Source organism: Chanodichthys erythropterus, chromosome 13, assembly GCF_024489055.1.
Source record: "Chanodichthys erythropterus isolate Z2021 chromosome 13, ASM2448905v1, whole genome shotgun sequence".
NCBI classification, from domain to species: domain Eukaryota; kingdom Metazoa; phylum Chordata; class Actinopteri; order Cypriniformes; family Xenocyprididae; genus Chanodichthys; species Chanodichthys erythropterus.
In genome coordinates, this window is record NC_090233.1 from 40,251,791 (window position 1) to 40,269,927 (window position 18,137).

General features: G+C 37.5%; 1 protein-coding gene across 9 annotated transcripts in view; it reads right to left on the bottom strand.

Moving 5' to 3' along the window:
- The window catches only part of wdfy3 (WD repeat and FYVE domain containing 3), an 88,921-nt gene that overhangs the window by 11,224 nt on the left and 59,560 nt on the right, over positions 1–18,137 (bottom strand). For 6 of the 9 annotated variants that reach the window (XM_067408166.1, XM_067408161.1, XM_067408167.1 and 3 more), the window contains 23 exons: positions 17,511–17,584; positions 16,280–16,441; positions 15,909–16,003; positions 15,541–15,661; positions 15,016–15,233; positions 14,670–14,866; positions 13,518–13,652; positions 13,043–13,222; positions 12,704–12,937; positions 12,408–12,507; positions 11,343–11,503; positions 10,712–10,941; positions 6,341–6,450; positions 5,995–6,177; positions 5,645–5,802; positions 5,463–5,540; positions 5,039–5,266; positions 2,801–2,851; positions 2,629–2,703; positions 1,612–1,780; positions 1,144–1,304; positions 715–863; positions 89–209 (listed from right to left, as the gene is read on the bottom strand). In XM_067408166.1, coding sequence (XP_067264267.1) covers positions 89–209; positions 715–863; positions 1,144–1,304; positions 1,612–1,780; positions 2,629–2,703; positions 2,801–2,851; positions 5,039–5,266; positions 5,463–5,540; positions 5,645–5,802; positions 5,995–6,177; positions 6,341–6,450; positions 10,712–10,941; positions 11,343–11,503; positions 12,408–12,507; positions 12,704–12,937; positions 13,043–13,222; positions 13,518–13,652; positions 14,670–14,866; positions 15,016–15,233; positions 15,541–15,661; positions 15,909–16,003; positions 16,280–16,441; positions 17,511–17,584 — 3,390 coding nt within the window. The remainder of the gene's footprint in view (positions 1–88; positions 210–714; positions 864–1,143; positions 1,305–1,611; positions 1,781–2,628; positions 2,704–2,800; positions 2,852–5,038; positions 5,267–5,462; positions 5,541–5,644; positions 5,803–5,994; positions 6,178–6,340; positions 6,451–10,711; positions 10,942–11,342; positions 11,504–12,407; positions 12,508–12,703; positions 12,938–13,042; positions 13,223–13,517; positions 13,653–14,669; positions 14,867–15,015; positions 15,234–15,540; positions 15,662–15,908; positions 16,004–16,279; positions 16,442–17,510; positions 17,585–18,137) is intronic. The other 3 variants (XM_067408160.1, XM_067408162.1, XM_067408168.1) reach the window with 3 other exon arrangements.

An 18,137-nucleotide genomic window follows, 5' to 3' on the forward strand; every position in this document is an offset into this window, starting at 1 on the left:
GTAACTTCTTTATCAGCCTTAACATGAAAGTTACCTGTTGTTATCTGGGTTCTAGCAACGAATCAAGCCAAACGGTTCATTTACACACCTGAAGCAGGTAGCGACGTTTGTGCACCTCTCTGATGTCTTCGTAAGCAAAGATGCTGCAGGTTCGTTTCAGCTGACTCTTGCTCTGCCGGGCCCCTCGGGGGATGATAGGCTCATGCATACTGCAAATGTCACAAAAACAAAAGTATAACCACTAAAGCAGTAGTTCTTAGACAGCCTCAGGGAAGCCCGCAGGATGACTTATATTAATAAATAGTTGTATAAAATTAATCTAAAAATTATCACAGAATTGAATGACAGAATGAATTGTGTGCAAGTTAATTTAAAACATCAACACTTCTTATTTAGATTAATTAAAAAAAAAGTTCGAAAACAAGCAACTTTGTCATTACAGAGGAATACTGGAATATCTTTTCCTACATGGGAATATTGTGTAGCACTAGATTATTAGAGACTATGTCAGAAAATATCTGAGAAGCAAGAAAAGAGTGAAAAATACATTAAAATATTGTAAATATTGTAAAATAAATAAAAATACATAAACAATAAACAGAAAATCTGCATTTTGGGCCAGTAGCAAAGAAAACTGAATTTTAGCAGAAGAACAGCTACAAGTGAGTCTTTGTAATTAGCCAATAGCAGAAAACCAAACATAAAAACTCTTACTTTGCAGGGAGTGTCTCAATGTCTCTAATCTCTCTGGTGACAGTCATGGTGAAGCCGTCGATCACATAGAAATGTTCTTTCCCAAATAAGAGCATCCCTTCACTGGTGTCCAGACCCTGAACCCGAGCACAGCGGTACATGTGCTGGATCTATCAGAACAAACAAGGAAAACACATTCTCAGTTAATCATTCATATCAATTAGTCCAAATTATCTATGAAGTAAAAATAAACAATCATCCAAACCAGACTAATTTTACTAATTACTTCACTTATACTGATGGGGGATAATCTGACAGCTAACACAATTGTAGTGATCAAAATAAAGCTTCATCCAAAGTCCCAAGTTTTCAAAGCAACAGAGACTGGAAGTAAAACAAGTCGCAGTTGTTGAACAGTGTAACTAGGATGTTAGGTGTAGTGCTGCAGACCTTCTCTCCCTCCTCCAGCAGACGGAGCAGCGTGGTGTTGTCGGTTTTCTGCTCCTCGTCCAGAGCTCCTGACTCCAGCAACTCCTGCAGCTGGTCTTGACTGTCCTCATCAGGCCCATCTGCTGTGGAGCGGGACCGTTTCAAAGGGGCTTTCACCAGACCTAAAACATAACACAGCACATCGAGTCAAATCCATACAAGACACTCAGATTTTTATTAAATAGACAATCATATCATTCGGAAGCCTGTAGAATTACCCTTTACTAACAAGTTAGTAGTAGTTGTACAGTATGTCAAGTCTTTTGAAAAAGAAGTCACTGTATTGAAAATGGTACCTCTTTTCTGAGCATACATCAACAAGCAAAATGTATAAACAATAACTGTAAAACTCAATGTATAATGTGAGCACTTGGTATTTACTTTCTGTAGTAGTTTCACTATAACGTAATAACGTATAATAATAATGACCTTTGACCCTTGCGATGGTGTCCTCTCCGTGTTCAGGCTCCTGCTGTGTGGTCTCTCCCTCTGTGTTCTGCTCTATGGAGTGCTGGTACATCCCCGGGTTCCCTGACAGCAGCCGCATGTAATACTCCTTACTGTCATAGCTGATCGCTCGGCGATAGCGCACTGGTTTCTGGAAGGATCGAAATTAAACAAGAACTGTTTAATATGATTACTTCACTTTAGCTTTTGGGTTTATAGCAACCATGATGGAAAACATTTGTAATGATAAATACAATCTTGCAAGTCACTGACAGCCAGAGGAATCCAGTCAGAGGCATGCAAACACACATTGGGCTCGACACAGTCACATGTGCATCAATCCGTAAGAAAATCCCACACTGAACATTCACATATAGTGTGCGATTCATATTTAGACACCATTTATATTCACCCACAAAGGAAATTTAGATCAGCAGCTTTTCAAGATTCAAATTCAGTTAAGTGTATGCAAATTTAAAATCTTGATTTTGTGGAGAAAAACAATCTGCATGAACATGCTGTTAATCAACTTCCTATTAAAACATCTACATACAAGTCAAGGAAAGTGTAATTAAAGGTGAGGTCTGTAAATTCTGCACAACTAGCAGCACCAAACAGAACTGCAATCTGTTTGTTTGAGCAGCCCAAATGGGCCACAAGTAACAACACTGGCTCAACCAATGGAGAGAGTTTAGGGCGGGGCTACAGTATCTTTTTGCTGAACAATGGAAGTTGGGTGAAGTATGTGAAACAGTCTTTATTTCTGCAGTTATGTTTGATACCAGAAGTGCTGCAGAAATTACATAATTCTACATGAATATCAATTATTAGTAAGTTGTAATAGTAATATGCAACATTCTTGTTTTAATATTGTTCAACCTCACATATGGATTAAAAGGGATTAACAAACATGGGAGGGAAGGAGCTAAATTTTCCTAGAGGTTTCTCTGCGTATGAAATATATTTAACAGGAATGAAAGCAGAGTAAACATCTCCAACCAGCATTTTAAGAGCTCTGCAGAGGCGTGAATCCACATACGTCTCCCTGTCATGAGCCAGGCACATGTAGAAGGTCTGGGGGACATTTTATTTTACAGTTAAGCATTCAGCTCAATGCAGTTTTTTGTGAGCATACAGCAAGACTGTAGTTTAGGCACACTTCAGTTTGTACCTGGACTGGTATTTTAACCACAGCGTCCAGTAACGGCACCTGAGAGTGATTCTAAAAAGGGAAAAATGGGCGATAAGGCAAGAGGACCAAATGAATTCACGTTTTAGAGTTCACAAAAGATCCATTCAGGAGTAGATTATCAACCATTAGTGCTATACACACGCTGACTTTCACTCGAACTATAGGCACATTCAACAGACTTGTTTCAGTTAATGCGGTAAAATAAGGTTAAACCTAATTACATAAGTTTATTTTCTATTTTAGGCAGTCATAATTACCTTCTTTTTAAGCAAATCTCAAAATCTTTGTAGATGACTACCTTGATCTAACTTTACTTATATTCAGCACAAATCTGATTAAAAAATAAGAAACATTTAATAAAAAAATAATATTATTTACATTATTATTATTAATGATGATACATTTTAATGGATAACTGATGTATGTAATTTATAACCTGCATTGTAACCAAATTTATTAATGCGTGTAGTTTATCGCCACTGTCGGGCAGACACCTCGTATCTCCACATTCCGACTTTTTTCATAAATCATTATTACTATTGGTTACCCTTTAACTCTGTCTGTGGGTTTTGCAAATATTTAACCAATGGAAACTACTAAAAAGAGCTTGTGACTAAACCTTGTAACTCCATTTGGATCCTTAAAATGTCAGTCAGACCTCATATCTCATATGAAGTGCAGTGTAAGCCAAGGGTAAATGAACTGGTTCTTTGAATAAGTACAGTGTTTTTTTTTGTTTTTTTTTTACTCAAGAAACAATAATTTAATAAAATGAATAATATATTGACTCATATTTAAGGCCACAATATCAACTTTAACAATGCAGTGCTTAATTGACCCTTCGCAGGGAGTTTGACTGACAAGCGATCTAACCAATCAGAACGCCAAATCTGCCATTTTGTCTGATAAAGCAGTCAGGAGTTAGAAGATTAACCTCGGTGGACTTAAACTTGGAAAATGGTGTATACTGATGTCTTTCCGCGTTTGAAACAACATTCCTTCTCATGTTCATTCATGTTTATTTGATGCCATAAATGAACTAGTAGGAAGAGACAATCAGTTCATGAGCAACTTGAGCTGAGGCACTACAGCAATCTGTCACAACCATGGTCACAACACAAGAGCCATAAAACGGTTTTTGTTTTTCGAATTTCTCTAAAAAAACTACACAGTTAGAAAGCTGGGACTTTGTTTAATATCATAAGTAACCTGCTTTGTCTTGTCTGTCGACGTGTTGTCAGTATCCTCTTTGCTCCGCGATGCAAGTTATTTTTCACTCTGTGTGGCGTGACAGCGCCACGGTTTGTTGGACAAAGCAACAGTAACTAAGGGGGACAGGTCTTTGCGAAGGGTCAATTATTTAAAAAATACAGTGTTTTTTCCATTTCCTGAAAAGTAGCATTTTTTGGAGATACAAAGTTTCCACCCCACAGTGATAATATAGTATTGTCCCAAACGTACCTGAGATAAAAATACACTACAGGTAGGTACTAGAGGCTGACAAGCCATCAGTGCTTTTTGTCACGGCTTCCCGCCGGAATTCACTGAGCGTAGCTTCAGTGTTGCGGGAAGACTGATAGAGGAGAGGCGTTCTACCCTCAATCCAGAAAATGTAGATGCACTTTTGTTCCTACACAGCAACATATAACTAAGATGGACTCATTATGCAAGAGCATAATTGATGAAAATCGTTAACATGTCATTAAAAAAAACTATAAACGTAAACTATAAATGTATTGTTTACTCAACAATAAATGAGTAAAATGCAGCTTTATGTGCTGTTTGGGTTTATTAAACTATTGTAGACATGGTGTGAACTATGTACTGTTTTTCTTTTATTTGCTGTCTTCCATTTTCTGGAGAAAATCTAGAAACAGGGGCTCAGCAGCTGGTCTAAAACAGGATGGAGAGCAGATTAAATCAAATTCTATGTATTAACTAAACACTAATTGAAGAAAAAAATATATGGGAGCGGTACAGGAGCGGGAGTCAGTTTAAACAGGAGCGGGATGGGAGTGGGAGTCAATTTACCAGGAGCGGGATGGGATGGGATTATTTTTTAAACTTTGGTCTGGGAGTGGGACGGGACAAGATTTCTTTCTATGTGAGTGAGACGGGACAGGAGTGAAAATCCACTCCCGTGTCATCCTCTAGTAGGTACCTCATTAAAATTCAAAATTACAACAAAAAAGGAGGGGAAGAAGGGCTGACACTAACCTGAGTACTTGCGTTGGGCTCAGGATCAGGCACGTAGGGATAATGAATGTAAAACATGTCATTCCGAACCATTTTCTTCCTCATTCTACAAGGTCCCTCGGTCATGTCCAACTGAAACTTGTCCAGATGGGAGCCAATAGGAGGCCCCCACAGACCCCTTTCCCGAAGCAGCTCATATTCAATCCCTGCCCACTCATCCATCACATACTTCAATGCATTCTGCTGCCTCTGTGAATAAAAAAAATGCATATTTGGAACAAAAATCTATTTTTTCTATTAGTCATTCCACTATAATTGGGATTGGGAAAATATTTATTTGGCGACTACTCCATGTAAAACATTTAACCGATTATTATTATTCTAAAAAAATAAAAATCTATTTGACCTTTCTATACATGTTTTACATTGCACTTGTGCAGGTTACCTCTTGATGCTCCTTGTACTGCATTGCTACCAAGTCCCGGACCACAGCAATGTGCGTGAACATCCATTGGAAGGTTTCCTGTGGACAGTCAAAACTACATGTGAGCACAAACTGCCTGTTCAAGTCCAAAAGATCAGCTGTGAAATCATTTCCACATCTGTGAAAGTTGTTTTGTCGGTTACCTGTGCAGAAAGGTTGTTCTTGTTCATTCCACTTTCCTTCTTGCTGCGACGGGAGCCGGTCAGTTTGGACAGACCAAAGCCACTGCTGACTCTAGACAGTTTGGACTGATTCGCTGGGGCAACAGTCTCACCCCTGCTGATGCATTTCTTTTCATGGACTAGAGGGAAAACAGAAGTTATTCAACACAGTAAGAGAAGCAGATTGAAAAAAATAAATAAAAAATAAGCAGAATGACAAAGATAGACACAGGAAAGAGTGTGAAAGCAACAGGCTGCTAAAATTAAACCATGTGGGTGAAGCTCCACATGTGATGAACATTTGAGTGTGTTTGACTGGACATTTTCCTCACCCAGATGGTTCTGCCAACTTTTAGCAGCAGGCTCCTCCAGAGCAGGTCGGGCGGTGGCGATGTCCACATGTCCTCTGTCATTGACAGGTAGAGACACTTTAAAAATATCCTCCAGCATTTGCCGCTTACTGTGCATGAGCTCCGTCCACACACGATTCACTGCCTTGAGCAGCAACTGACGACCTGACACACACACACACACACCAAACAAGAAAGTCAGAATAAGTCAGATATCAATAATGGCTTTTATGAGGGTTTGTAAAAGTGTTTAAGGTATTAAACTCTATGCTTTAATCCAGCACACATTTTGTTTGCAGAAATGTCAGAAAAAGAGAAAAATAACAACCTTCGCTAACATCCTGGCTCTGGACGCTGTCCGACTCATTCTCAGAAGGAACTGCAACATGCCAGGTGGTCATTCTGGCCTCTGCCTCCAGACCAAAGCCCTCCACACTACTGTAAGAGAACATGAAAGAGAAGTGACCTGTGGCGCAGCAATACAGCACACGATTCTCATACATCTGAAGACACCAAGGTCTTTTGGCCAGTGATTTATCAGTGCTATATCATGTGAACACATTCTTCTTGTCAGTCAATAATATGAGTTTGAATGCCAGATCACAAACAGTAATAATAATGAACTATCATTTCAGCACATCAGACACTAGAAATCAAATCAGTTGAAGTTATTGATCTTCCTGCGTCAGCAGAGCACAGAGGCTCAGAGTATCAGCACTGCACACTAATGTAATTCTGCTCTCATTTCTCAGTCTCTCTGAAGGCAAACTTCTGAGTCAGCCTAGATGCAGAGCCATGACAACGTAAACCTCCCCCTCAAATCTCTCAGTGACTCACAACAGCAAAGCAGAGAGCTGCACGATCACAAACATCCTGAGACGAGAAGAGAAATTAATTTTTTTACAGCTCATACATAATGTTTACCCATTTATCTTTCGATCTAAATGTATTTTATTTATTTTTAAATTATTGATTTTAAATTAAATTGTGAAATTAAATTATTTATCTAAATTTTTATATTGTCTAATGTAAATGTACTTATTTTTTTTACTGCTCATATAGTCTATGCATCTATCTAAATTTATTTCATAGCTTATATATGTATATTTATCTAGACTTATTTTATTATTAATTTATATTTAAAAGCAAACATCTAAGCATCTGTCAATTCATCTAAATGGAATTGAATGAAACTTACAAAAAAACTTACTTTTAATAATAATAATAACAATAACAATAATAATGAATAATAATGCAATTATTTTAATAAATAATAAAATTTAACAATAAACTATTTATTTACCTATTTTAAATTATGCATTAAAGCGGTGGTTCATTGGGGTTTCACTTTTTCAACTTTAGTTAGTGTGTAATGTTGCTGCTTGAGCATAAACAGTATCTGCAAAGTTACAGCGCTGAAAGTTCAATGTAAACAGAGATTTTGTCTTTTAAAGTTATGACAGTTTACTGCCTACAAAAACATCTGGTGTGGACTACAACAAGCTTCTTCCCGGGTTGGTGATATCATAAACCCTGCAATTAATATAAACCCTGCCCATGGGAACACGCAACAAAGTTGGCAGAGCCATGTCGCACGGCATTATGGAAGCAGAAGAGTTGTCTACACCGGACGCACGCAACGCGGCGCGTCAAAAGAGTACCTCAGGGATGACGTGTTTTTGTAGGCCAACCCAGAAGTTAGCGGCGCACGGGTTCCCTCAATTGAAAGCCTATGCATTTTTCCCATAGACTTTTGGAAAATCGAAAAAAAAATTAGCTGTGTTTAACAAAGGGTTATGACACTTACACGTTTTGTCTATCAAGAACATCTTTACAAGTTAACACCACATTTATACATTTTGAAGCCTAAATAAAGTCAGATATAAAAAACTAACAGTAGGCTTTACACTGTGTTTCAAATTATTATGCAAGTGACATATCAGTAAGATTTCAGTAGAATAAACATTCAGATTTTATTTTTTTCTAAGAAAATGTTTGTTTGTTTATTTATCCATGTCTTTTTAGATAACTGGTATCAATCTCAGACAAAATAATTTGCCAGGTCTATGGAAACCCTACTTAGAGCTTGTTCCACATTATTAATTATTAAGCAAGTCACAGTTCTCATGCAATATGGGGAGGAAGAAAGATCTTTCAGAAGATGAAAAGCATGAAATGGTGCAATGTTGTGCAAAAAGCATGAAAACAACTAATATTGTGTGAAAACTGAATGGAGATTATCGAATTATCATAAGATTTGTGAGTGATTTAGAGCACAGCAGAACTCGGTCAGATAAAGGCTCATTAATGAAAGTTCCTGTCAAAAAAATGTATTGTATTAAAAGGGCAGCTATAAAAAAGCCAGTGTTGAACAGCAAACAGGTATTTGAAAGAAAGAAGTTTCAAAAGAAACTCTCCATGCAGGCTATCAGTTGTGCTTAAAGATGCATTTTAGTCACCACTAACCAAACCTCACTAAGAGAAACTGATTCTACTGATTCTACTTATTCTACTAAAATCTTACTGATATGTCACTTGCATAATAATTTGGAACGCGGTGTATTTAGAAAACAACTTTATTTAAAAACATGCTCGCTGATTATGATCTGCGCTGTGTATGAATACTTGTCCACTTTTTCATGAGAAATGCTGTCCAAATGTTGACGTCTAAAGTCCCCGCCAAAGAAAGGAGTCCCTTTTAGCAATTTGTTAGCAACCGCCATTTTTAGGACACAATAAATGTTTAAAAAAAAAAAAATCACAAGAGGGTTAAAACTGGTGTGTTTTCTGTCATAGATCAAAATGTGAAAATATGACTTCGGGGTGATGGAACCGGAAGTCCTAAAATGCTAACGCGCTTTCGAGTTTTGCCTACAAAAACACATCATCCCTGAGGTACTCTAATGATAATTGATAGTTTTCACGTGACGTCACACCCTGAGGAGAACGACCCCCGGCGGGCAAAACAAGGCTTCCCTCCATTGCCTACCAGTCATTTTTACCAGGTTTGTAGTAAGATCTAATGTAGTAAGACATTAAAATGATATTAAAAGACCAAATTCAATATACACCTTATTGATTATGCATACTTTGCACAGGCAAACAAAAGAACACAGAATATTAATGCAATACGAGGTTTCTCGTAAAGTGTTTTTTTCCCATTGAAAACCATAATTAAAAAAAGCGCATTGCGTTCATATTCTGGGCTCATCTGCTCGCCTGTATATAGTAATATGTCATCATCAAAAAGGGTTAAACTGAAGTTGATCTTTTAATATCACTGTTTTAGTACATTAAGGCACTTTAAGGGTGCGTTACACTAAGGGTTCTTTAGCCTGGTGTCTGTTCACCCTCTGCCCTTTAATTCTAACAGTCTTTCTGCATAGTTAATCTGTGTTTAAAATTAAGTGGTGCAACACTACTCGATTTAAAATAAAACCCAGATCAACAAATCCTTGATTAGTGTTAAACTTTGCTTAATTTAATCCTTATTGGTGCAATCCATCCTAATGTTTTTCACATTAGCTTTTTAAAAATTCGTCCTTCTGTTTTTAGTGACTGAAATCATGCAGGTGCTGTATATGGATCACAAGTGCCCATGACAGTCATGTGACTGAAAACTACGAATAGAACCCATTCTAATCAGTGATATTGTCTACACGGAAGACAGCTTCCAGAATCTACATGAGTTTAATGCTGGATTTGCACAAAGGCTATTACTTAAAGATGAAGCAATTCCCACTTTAAAAGTAAAATGCTGCTGTTTATGGGTCCCTAACTGTAAGTGCGTTTTATTGTTTGTACATGTCTTTTAAATGTATTATGTTGCTATTTTTTGGTTGCATCAAGGAAGTAAACAAAGACCCACACGTTTTTGCTTCGCTAGCCAGTTAGCTAAATTCTATTGCATACTTCTCCAACAAACACCAACAAACTTCTATGTTCATAGACAAACAGCTGTTCATACAAAAATGCTACTACTCAGTCATGTATTCAGCTACAGTAAAGCTTTCATCAGGATAAAACCGTATATTGAAAGCTAACAAACAGCAGTAACATTTACAAGTGACAGCATATCTAAACACTTATTCATAAATGTCCTTTAAAAGCTGTGCTTGCAGAGGTTCTGCTTGACCCTCTTCATCATTACTGCTATCTGGGTCTGATTCGGGCTCAATTTGATAGGGCAATATTGACGCCATTATTTACATTTCCACTGAAGCACATGTAACAACTAATGGTGAGGGGCGTGGCATTTCCGGACACTTCAGCAAATCACAAACACTGGGCCAGCTAACCAATGTGAGCACATTGTGTATTTCGGAGGGAGTTATATCATAGAATCAGGAAGTCAAACCAGACGTTCAAATGACAATGGAAACAGCAGTGTATAATAAAGGTAAAATATAGGTAAAAGGTAAAATATATGAAAAATAAGCAAAGCATTTTTTAAAAACGAAGCATTAAGACTTGTTAAACTGCACCCTATAAACACAATCAAGCCTAGAAAAAAAAACACTGAACCACCTCTTAACCTCTGAATCACCTTTAAGTCTGGATTTGAACCAGAGACTGCATGTCAAACGGAAACCACTGCACGAGAGTCTAACGTGTCAATATATTCACTCTATATTCATAAACCCTTGTTTTCACATAAAGTGCCTGAAAACATCATACTGCCTCTATGTGTCTCTCTCACCTCCCCGTGTGCAGGTTGATCAAGCAGTGGGCCAGACAGGCCACAAACTCCTGGTCATGGTTGCCAGGTCCCAGCACAAGGTTTCGGTTTACCGTCAGCACACGCAGTGAATCCAGAAGGGTGACCTGTTGCGGGACTGTCTTGTGTGGTCGTGAGAGCTGGTAAAGGATTGTTCGGTTCAGACAATGGTAGATTGAGTCCAGAGACAAACCCTGTGATCGCCGTTTGGACTGGAAAAAAAAAAAACAACAGAAAAAACAGAAGAAAGGAGAAAAGGAGATTTGTTGAGAAACTAACACTCATTTAAGTCACATAGGAATGCAAGATAGTCTTGCACATGAGGAGTGTAAGAGAGAGAGAGAGAGAGAGAAAGAGAAGGAGCATTGTAAAACTAATAGAATGTTATAATGTAATAACAGGATAAAATCACATCACTTTGTGCGTCCTTTTTAGTGAAACATTTTTTAGTTTTAGTGAAAATTTTGTTAGTGTACATTTAAGACATGTACACTAAAAGTATTAATTTGTATATATAAAGACACTTTGACAATAGCAATAAGTGTGCTTGTTCTGATGTAGGCGAAAGCATAAATGTGAAACACCTAGTATGAGTTCACAGGACTGCGCTCACCTGGGTGATCAGCTGAACTATGAATTCCACCACTAGCTTGGACTCTTTATTGAACATGCCTTGCCACAGCTTATCCACCACACGCTGGGTGAAGTAGAAGACATTGTTGACCAGGACCTGGTAACTTCCTCCTGTCGTTATGGGCAATGATGCCTCCTCACCTGTTGGAGGACAGACCCACACAAATTAAAAAATTGCAATGAATGGTTAATGTCATTTTTACTTTGGAAATAATAGAACAAGGAAATGTAGTGGAGGTCTGGAGTCACAGAAGTCACCATCAACCTCCAGCTTAAGGGGCACACTGGCAGCTAAACTAATAATTTACTTAAAATAAAATATCTATTATCGTTTACTCACACTCGTGACATTCCAAACCCTTAATGTTTTTCATACATGAAACAAACTAGATATTCAACAGCTCCTAGACTGGGGTTGTCGAGCACCAAAAAAGTACCATGAATGTAGTTTGCATGAGCCATGAGCTATATTATATAACAATCCTTTTGAAGCCTTATGAGAAACAGACACAAAATTTAGATCATCATTCTCTGTATATCACAGCATCTTCCATAGCTATCAAATCTTATTTGAGGTAGGTACATTCCAGTATGGCAGTGGTTCTCAATCAGCAGGCATAGGATGACTTAAAAATATTTAAATAAATTATCGTTAATATACTAAATAATCTAACTCTAGTCTCTAAATGTAAATGCTAAAAAGTCATATAAAATTAAGATGTAAACTTGTAAATCATATGTTTACTCCTTAATAACTATTAGCAATGTGCTCAGCTGTCATAATTACAGCAGAAATTCTGAAAATATATATATTTTTGTATATTTTGTTGGACAACGGTGGGGACTTCTAGTCAAAAAGGCTGAGAATTACTGAAATATGGTCAGTCAAGACCTGTTTTTGCATATATTGTGACTGATCTTCACTGACATCAAAACCACACAGGTTGGAACAAAATGAGGGTGAGTAAATGACAGTATTTTTGACAGAAGCATTATAGCAGAGCATTTTCCGTGAGCTAAACCTGAAGATTGGGATGCAACTAACCCAACAGAACATCTGCTGCAAGAAGCTGCTCCATCACACTGTCCAGGATGTAGGACTGAAACTCCTTCTGCTGGGTTCTGGTGGAGCGCTCTGGTGAGGCCTGAGTACAGAGAGCAAAGTTAGTGTTTCTGCCTAACAGATGGACACTCCCACAATAGCTTCTAATAAACAGCATGCAATGTGCCACAAAACAATACAAAATAAATCCACAATGACATGAACTGAAATTCTGTTGCTTCACTGGCAACAAATAAAATGTTCACTTGTGATCACGCAGATATCCGAGATGATCTAACCTCTAGCAGAAGATCAATGATGGGGGTTTGTTTGCTGGCAGGTGTCATGCACAGGTTGTCCATGATGAGGACCCTCATGAAGTCAAAGACGTACTTCTTGGCTGGGTGGTTGGTCAGGTAGGTTTTATTGCCTACATTACAGTATTCTGACTGGCTGCGGTTCATGCCTGTATCTGTTACAAAGGCTTTAAACTCTTCAGTTGGTGAGCTGGTTTCATCATCCAAATCACTCACCTGAGAGAAAACAAGACATTTTTCACCTTGAACATCAAAAGGACAAATTTTCAAAGGCCCTGAGCTCCCAAAAGCCAATTACAATGACAAAGCGCAATAGTGTACCATCTCAGAGTAGGGCCGTATATTGAAGGGGAAAACTGTAGCAGCGAGTGTACACAGGAAGTCCGGGCTGTGCCACATGGGTGCCAGATCTGGGATGTTGTGATAGAGGTAACGGAAAAACTGCATGAGAGTGATAGGATATTCTCTCAGCCAGGAACCCTCCTCTTCTGACTGCCAAGGCTGCAGGTTAGATGAAGAGACATATAAAAAACTATGTCAGCTTTTGCTATGAGCTTATTTTAAGGGCCTCTGGTCAAAGGGATAAATTATTTTAACATAAAATCATTTTTACCATTTTCTTTCATTTTTTACTTTGAGCATCAGTTTGTCATTAATTTCCCAATTATCCAGAACTCTTCATCAGTAGTATAAAACCACTGACAAACTACCATCTAACAACCGGAACAATCATTGTGATTACAACAGTTGCTCCTCTCACACATATATTTCTGAGGCAGGCGAGTTGGAGACTCACCAGGTTAAGCATGCTGCGCAGCATGGCCAGGAGCAGGAACGCTGCTTCAGTGCACATGTTGTGAATGGAGCCCACAACTGTAGCGCTGGAGGCAGGGACGCCAAATATAAATGTCCAGATAGAGTCCAGGTCAAACTGTGTGAGAAGATTGGTAAACCTCAATAATTATTTAATAATTATTGTTAAATATATATTATATAAATTATTAAATTGTATTATATTATTCTAAAACATAATTAAATCATAATAATTAATTATTTTAAATTAATAATACGAGATTTATGTTTTGTTTTATATTTGTTTAAAAAGTAAAAGAATGTACAGTGGTGACACTAAAATGCTCTAACACAGAGGAAAGGGCAGATGGTTAACATTTAATTAAAGCATGCATGATTGAAAGGATGATAAATGAAAATAATTAGAATTTTGAACACCAGTATAATTTATATTTACAAGCCACCTTAAAATACAGTGTGATCCAAAGGGTTGAGGTTACATTTGTAAATAAACACAAGTTTTAGGATTTTGATTAAAACAAAGAAATATGGTGTAAAATTATTCAGGTTCTGCACTATTTCTAGGTCATTAATGATAAAATCAAATTGTGACATTGAGCATGTGTGCAAAAGGTCAAAAAGGAAAATACTGTTTTTTAATTTTAATTTTTCAGTTCAATGTTTTTAAACAAATTGTACACTCAGATGTAGATAATAAAAATTATTTTACAAATGTATTATGTAAAATTATAAATTAGTATTTTCAGTAGTAGTCTCAGACATGTGAAATCATATGGATTGCTAGACAACTCACACTCACGTTTACTTAGCTATCTAAATTCCATAGACCTAATGGTTATTATACTGTACAAACTGTATGTTCTATCCCCTTATACCAACCCTAGCCCTAAACCTACCCATCACAAAAAACTGCATTCTTACATTTTTAAAAAACCTTTAATTACTTTATTTTTAAACCAGTTTTACAAAATAAGGACGTCCCTAAAGGGAGGTTTTTGGAGATTTTGTCAGGTTTTGGTCACTTCTGGGTACAAATTTGTCCCCAAAATATAGTTAAGTTACACACACACACACACACACACAAAACACAGACATTAAGTTTGATTAGTAGGGAAAAAAAGGTTTGTATACTGACATGTACCTGCAGGCTGTCAGGCAGCTCTGTGATTGGCTGCTGGAGGAAGAGGGCCATGAGCATGAAGTAAATCTCTGGAACGTTGGTGTGTTTGGGTAGTAGAGTTTGCAACACAGGGAATCCTGGGAAATGGCAGGCATCTCGGTTGATTTCACGAACCGTCGACCTGCCTCCTGCACTGCGGCCCACATTAAAACCTGAAAGGAGATATGAGCAAAAGAACAGCCCACAAATTATGTTATAATACTATAAACTTTATTTTTTTATATAACTATAAAATTATTGTTTAATGATAGTTGTTTCTTAACATCTATATAATCAGTGAATATGATTACATAGGTCTCACCCAGAACAGTGCCTATCTTATTAGTGAGCACAGAGTCTGTGTGGTCCAGCCACCCTCCACCAGACAGGCCCTCTTTAAACCGGCTCAGGATGGATTGGTTACTCAGCAACACCACCAAGATCAAGAGAGCTGCCGTCACCGTGCTAGAGTGAATGTGTTCTTCCATAAACATCAACAACCAATCAAAACCCAAGGTGCGCACAAGCTCATCACATGCCCTGTGGGAGATAGCAGAAAGGAAAATTTTAGGGGTAGGGTGATTAATATGGAAGCGAAACTTAGAAACATATGTTTTAATGTTTTATGTCAACAGGATTAATTTACAATTAAGCAATAAAAGCATTTAGGCCACACTAAATCATTTTGGACACATATTCGAAGTGCCCAGTTCCATCTGTATCCAATCACAGATATCATCCCTAAGCTAGCAGACTCGGGTAACAATGTTACAGATTCTGTAAAATGCAGTGCAGCTCTCTAAAGTCTAATAATTCACCCATGATTTAATTTAGGAGCATCACTCACTGTGCATTAACAGTGCTCTTCTCTTTGCAGCTGAAGAGCTGTTTGAGCAGGATGTCCAGCAGTCTGTTCCGCAGAAGAATCAGGTTGGATGACAGGAGGCCTCCAAACTCATCATCAACACCTGGACAAACACCCAGGAAGAGGATTAAAGGTGCGCTCATGTTATGGTAATGTTGTATCTGCATTATAGGAATTTTGCATGCAGATTTTCCATTGAATTTTTTTTTTTCCCCCACGCACAAATTTGATGTTGACTAACATAAAAAAGGCTGCTTGGTTTGAAAGGGCCTGAGTTGTTAGAGTGATAAATAGACAGAATGCTTCTTTGATACTAAACTTCTTTGAAACTTAAAACAAAGATCACCAACCTCTATCGATCTTCTCCTCATTGGTGTTCTCCATAATGACAAACTTCTCACAGACTGCAAATGTTGGTAATGTTGAAGAGATGAACTGCCCAAACCTTAGCCACAAAGAAAATGAACAAGTAATTTTATTGTTTTTCAAGACGATTTTTTTTTATACATAGTTATTATTGTAATATTTAACCAGATAATTCTTAGACAACAGAAATGATTCCTTAAGTCACCTCTGCTTCTAAAAACAGTATATTCTGTGGCAACTGAAACGGCCCAAAATCAGATGGATCTGAATGTGTCAATTCTGATTCAGATTCAGTCTTCTCTTTTCTGTGGTTTAGACAGCATACATTTAAAAGGGCCTACATCTCGGTGCCTACCTGAGCAGGTCATATGAGTTGGGAAAGCCCTGCAGCAGGAGACTTAGGACATTGCCGATGGCAGCGATGGTGGGCTGAGACAGAGACTGATCCCTCAGAGTCAGCAGCAGTTTGGGAATCAGCTGGAACTCCCGCAATAGTTTGGCATTCTTAGCAGCTTCACTGAGAACCAAAACAATAAAACACTGTGTTAGTGATCACAGTTTAATTCATTTCTCTGAATTTAGTAACATCACTCCCCCTCTCATATTCACTCTCCCCTTGTCTATTATGTACATATTGGAGAAGACCTCAAAAATCCATGTGATACATTTCATATACCATGTGATACATTCACTAGCATTCAAAAGTTCATGTCATTAAGATTTCTTTTTTTCCAAAAGAAATTCATACTTTTATTTAGTAATGATTCATTAAATTGTTCAAAAGTAACATTGAGACATTTATAAGGTGAAAAACACTAAAATGTGTCTTGAGCATGTGGAAGAAATTTTAATGTTAACTTTAATTTTAATCATAACTAACATTTCTTTCTTTACAGGGATAACATTTATATATGCTTTTGATACTGAATGTCAGAGTTACTGTGTGTCTGAAAATAACAAAAGGAGAAATAAAACTAGACAGGTGTCTAGTTTTGTTATGTATGTCCAACCTCATGATCGAGGTGATGATGTAATGAATCGTGTCACCTTTACCATGTTCCTTTTTTATAAAAACTATTGTACCCTCTTTGTCAGGGGATTTTTCTCTGAAATTGCTCCGAGATTATCCCGACTGTGATTCTAGCATATTGAAGGCATTGTCTGGAGTCTGTCTGATTACTGCTGCGCAGCAGGTTAGTGGAACATTAAAGATCTTAATCCCAAGATCTTAATGTTCACAAGGGATGAGACATCATTTGATCTGAAGCAGGTGTCGAATTGGAGACACCTAGTAGAGTATAAATTTGTAGGTGTCAAAGCGGAGATGCCTAGGGTGTCAAAGTGCAGAAGCCCCATTTCGCTTAAGTCAGGTGCCTAGGGGAATTTCTATCTCAAGCATCAAATCAGATCATATTAGAATAATTTGCTAGGTCACCATCATAATGCTGATGCTTAATGTGCACTACCAGCCTTCTATAGTGCTTAAAAGTAAAGACCGAGCCCAAAGAAGTCCCATTAAATTGCAGAAAGGTTTCAATCAATTGCCCTGAATCAAAGATTCAGTAAGAAAAGTACAGATGGATTACCTGGATTCAGTCAGAAGTTCAATGAAGTGCTCAAAGAGAGAGAGGTGCAGTTCATAGGGAGCATGAAGCCAAACCTGAAAAAAACACCACATTATTTAAAAAAAAAAAAAAAATGGATATCATTAAAAACAAACAAATTTCTTGATCTTTTGAAACAAAACTGTTTCAGAACTGAAGACCACTTACTGAGCCTATTTACAAATGGTCACCATGCATTTTTACTGATCGGATAGCTATCTAATTTTGTTAAAACAGTTCCATTTACACTTAGCCACATAAATGTGTCTCCACAAAACAAATATAAATCCGTTTATTCATCAACAATCCCATGCTACATGCAAATTTACCAGAGTTCACATAAACGAAAGCAAAAAAATATGATAAAAGATACGATCAACAGATATGAAGATAAAAAAAGCAGATATATGGCTACCGGGAGCCAGTACAACACGCTCTCTCACGTTTATTTTTTACCATTTTAGGAGGAGTAAAATTTACACATGTGGCTTCAACAACCATATGCATTTACACTTGACCAGTTTCGTTTGGAATGCATCTCAAACCACCTCCTGAAGTGATTGGATTTATATCAGTCTCCAAAGCATTTCGGAGGGCATTTACACCTGG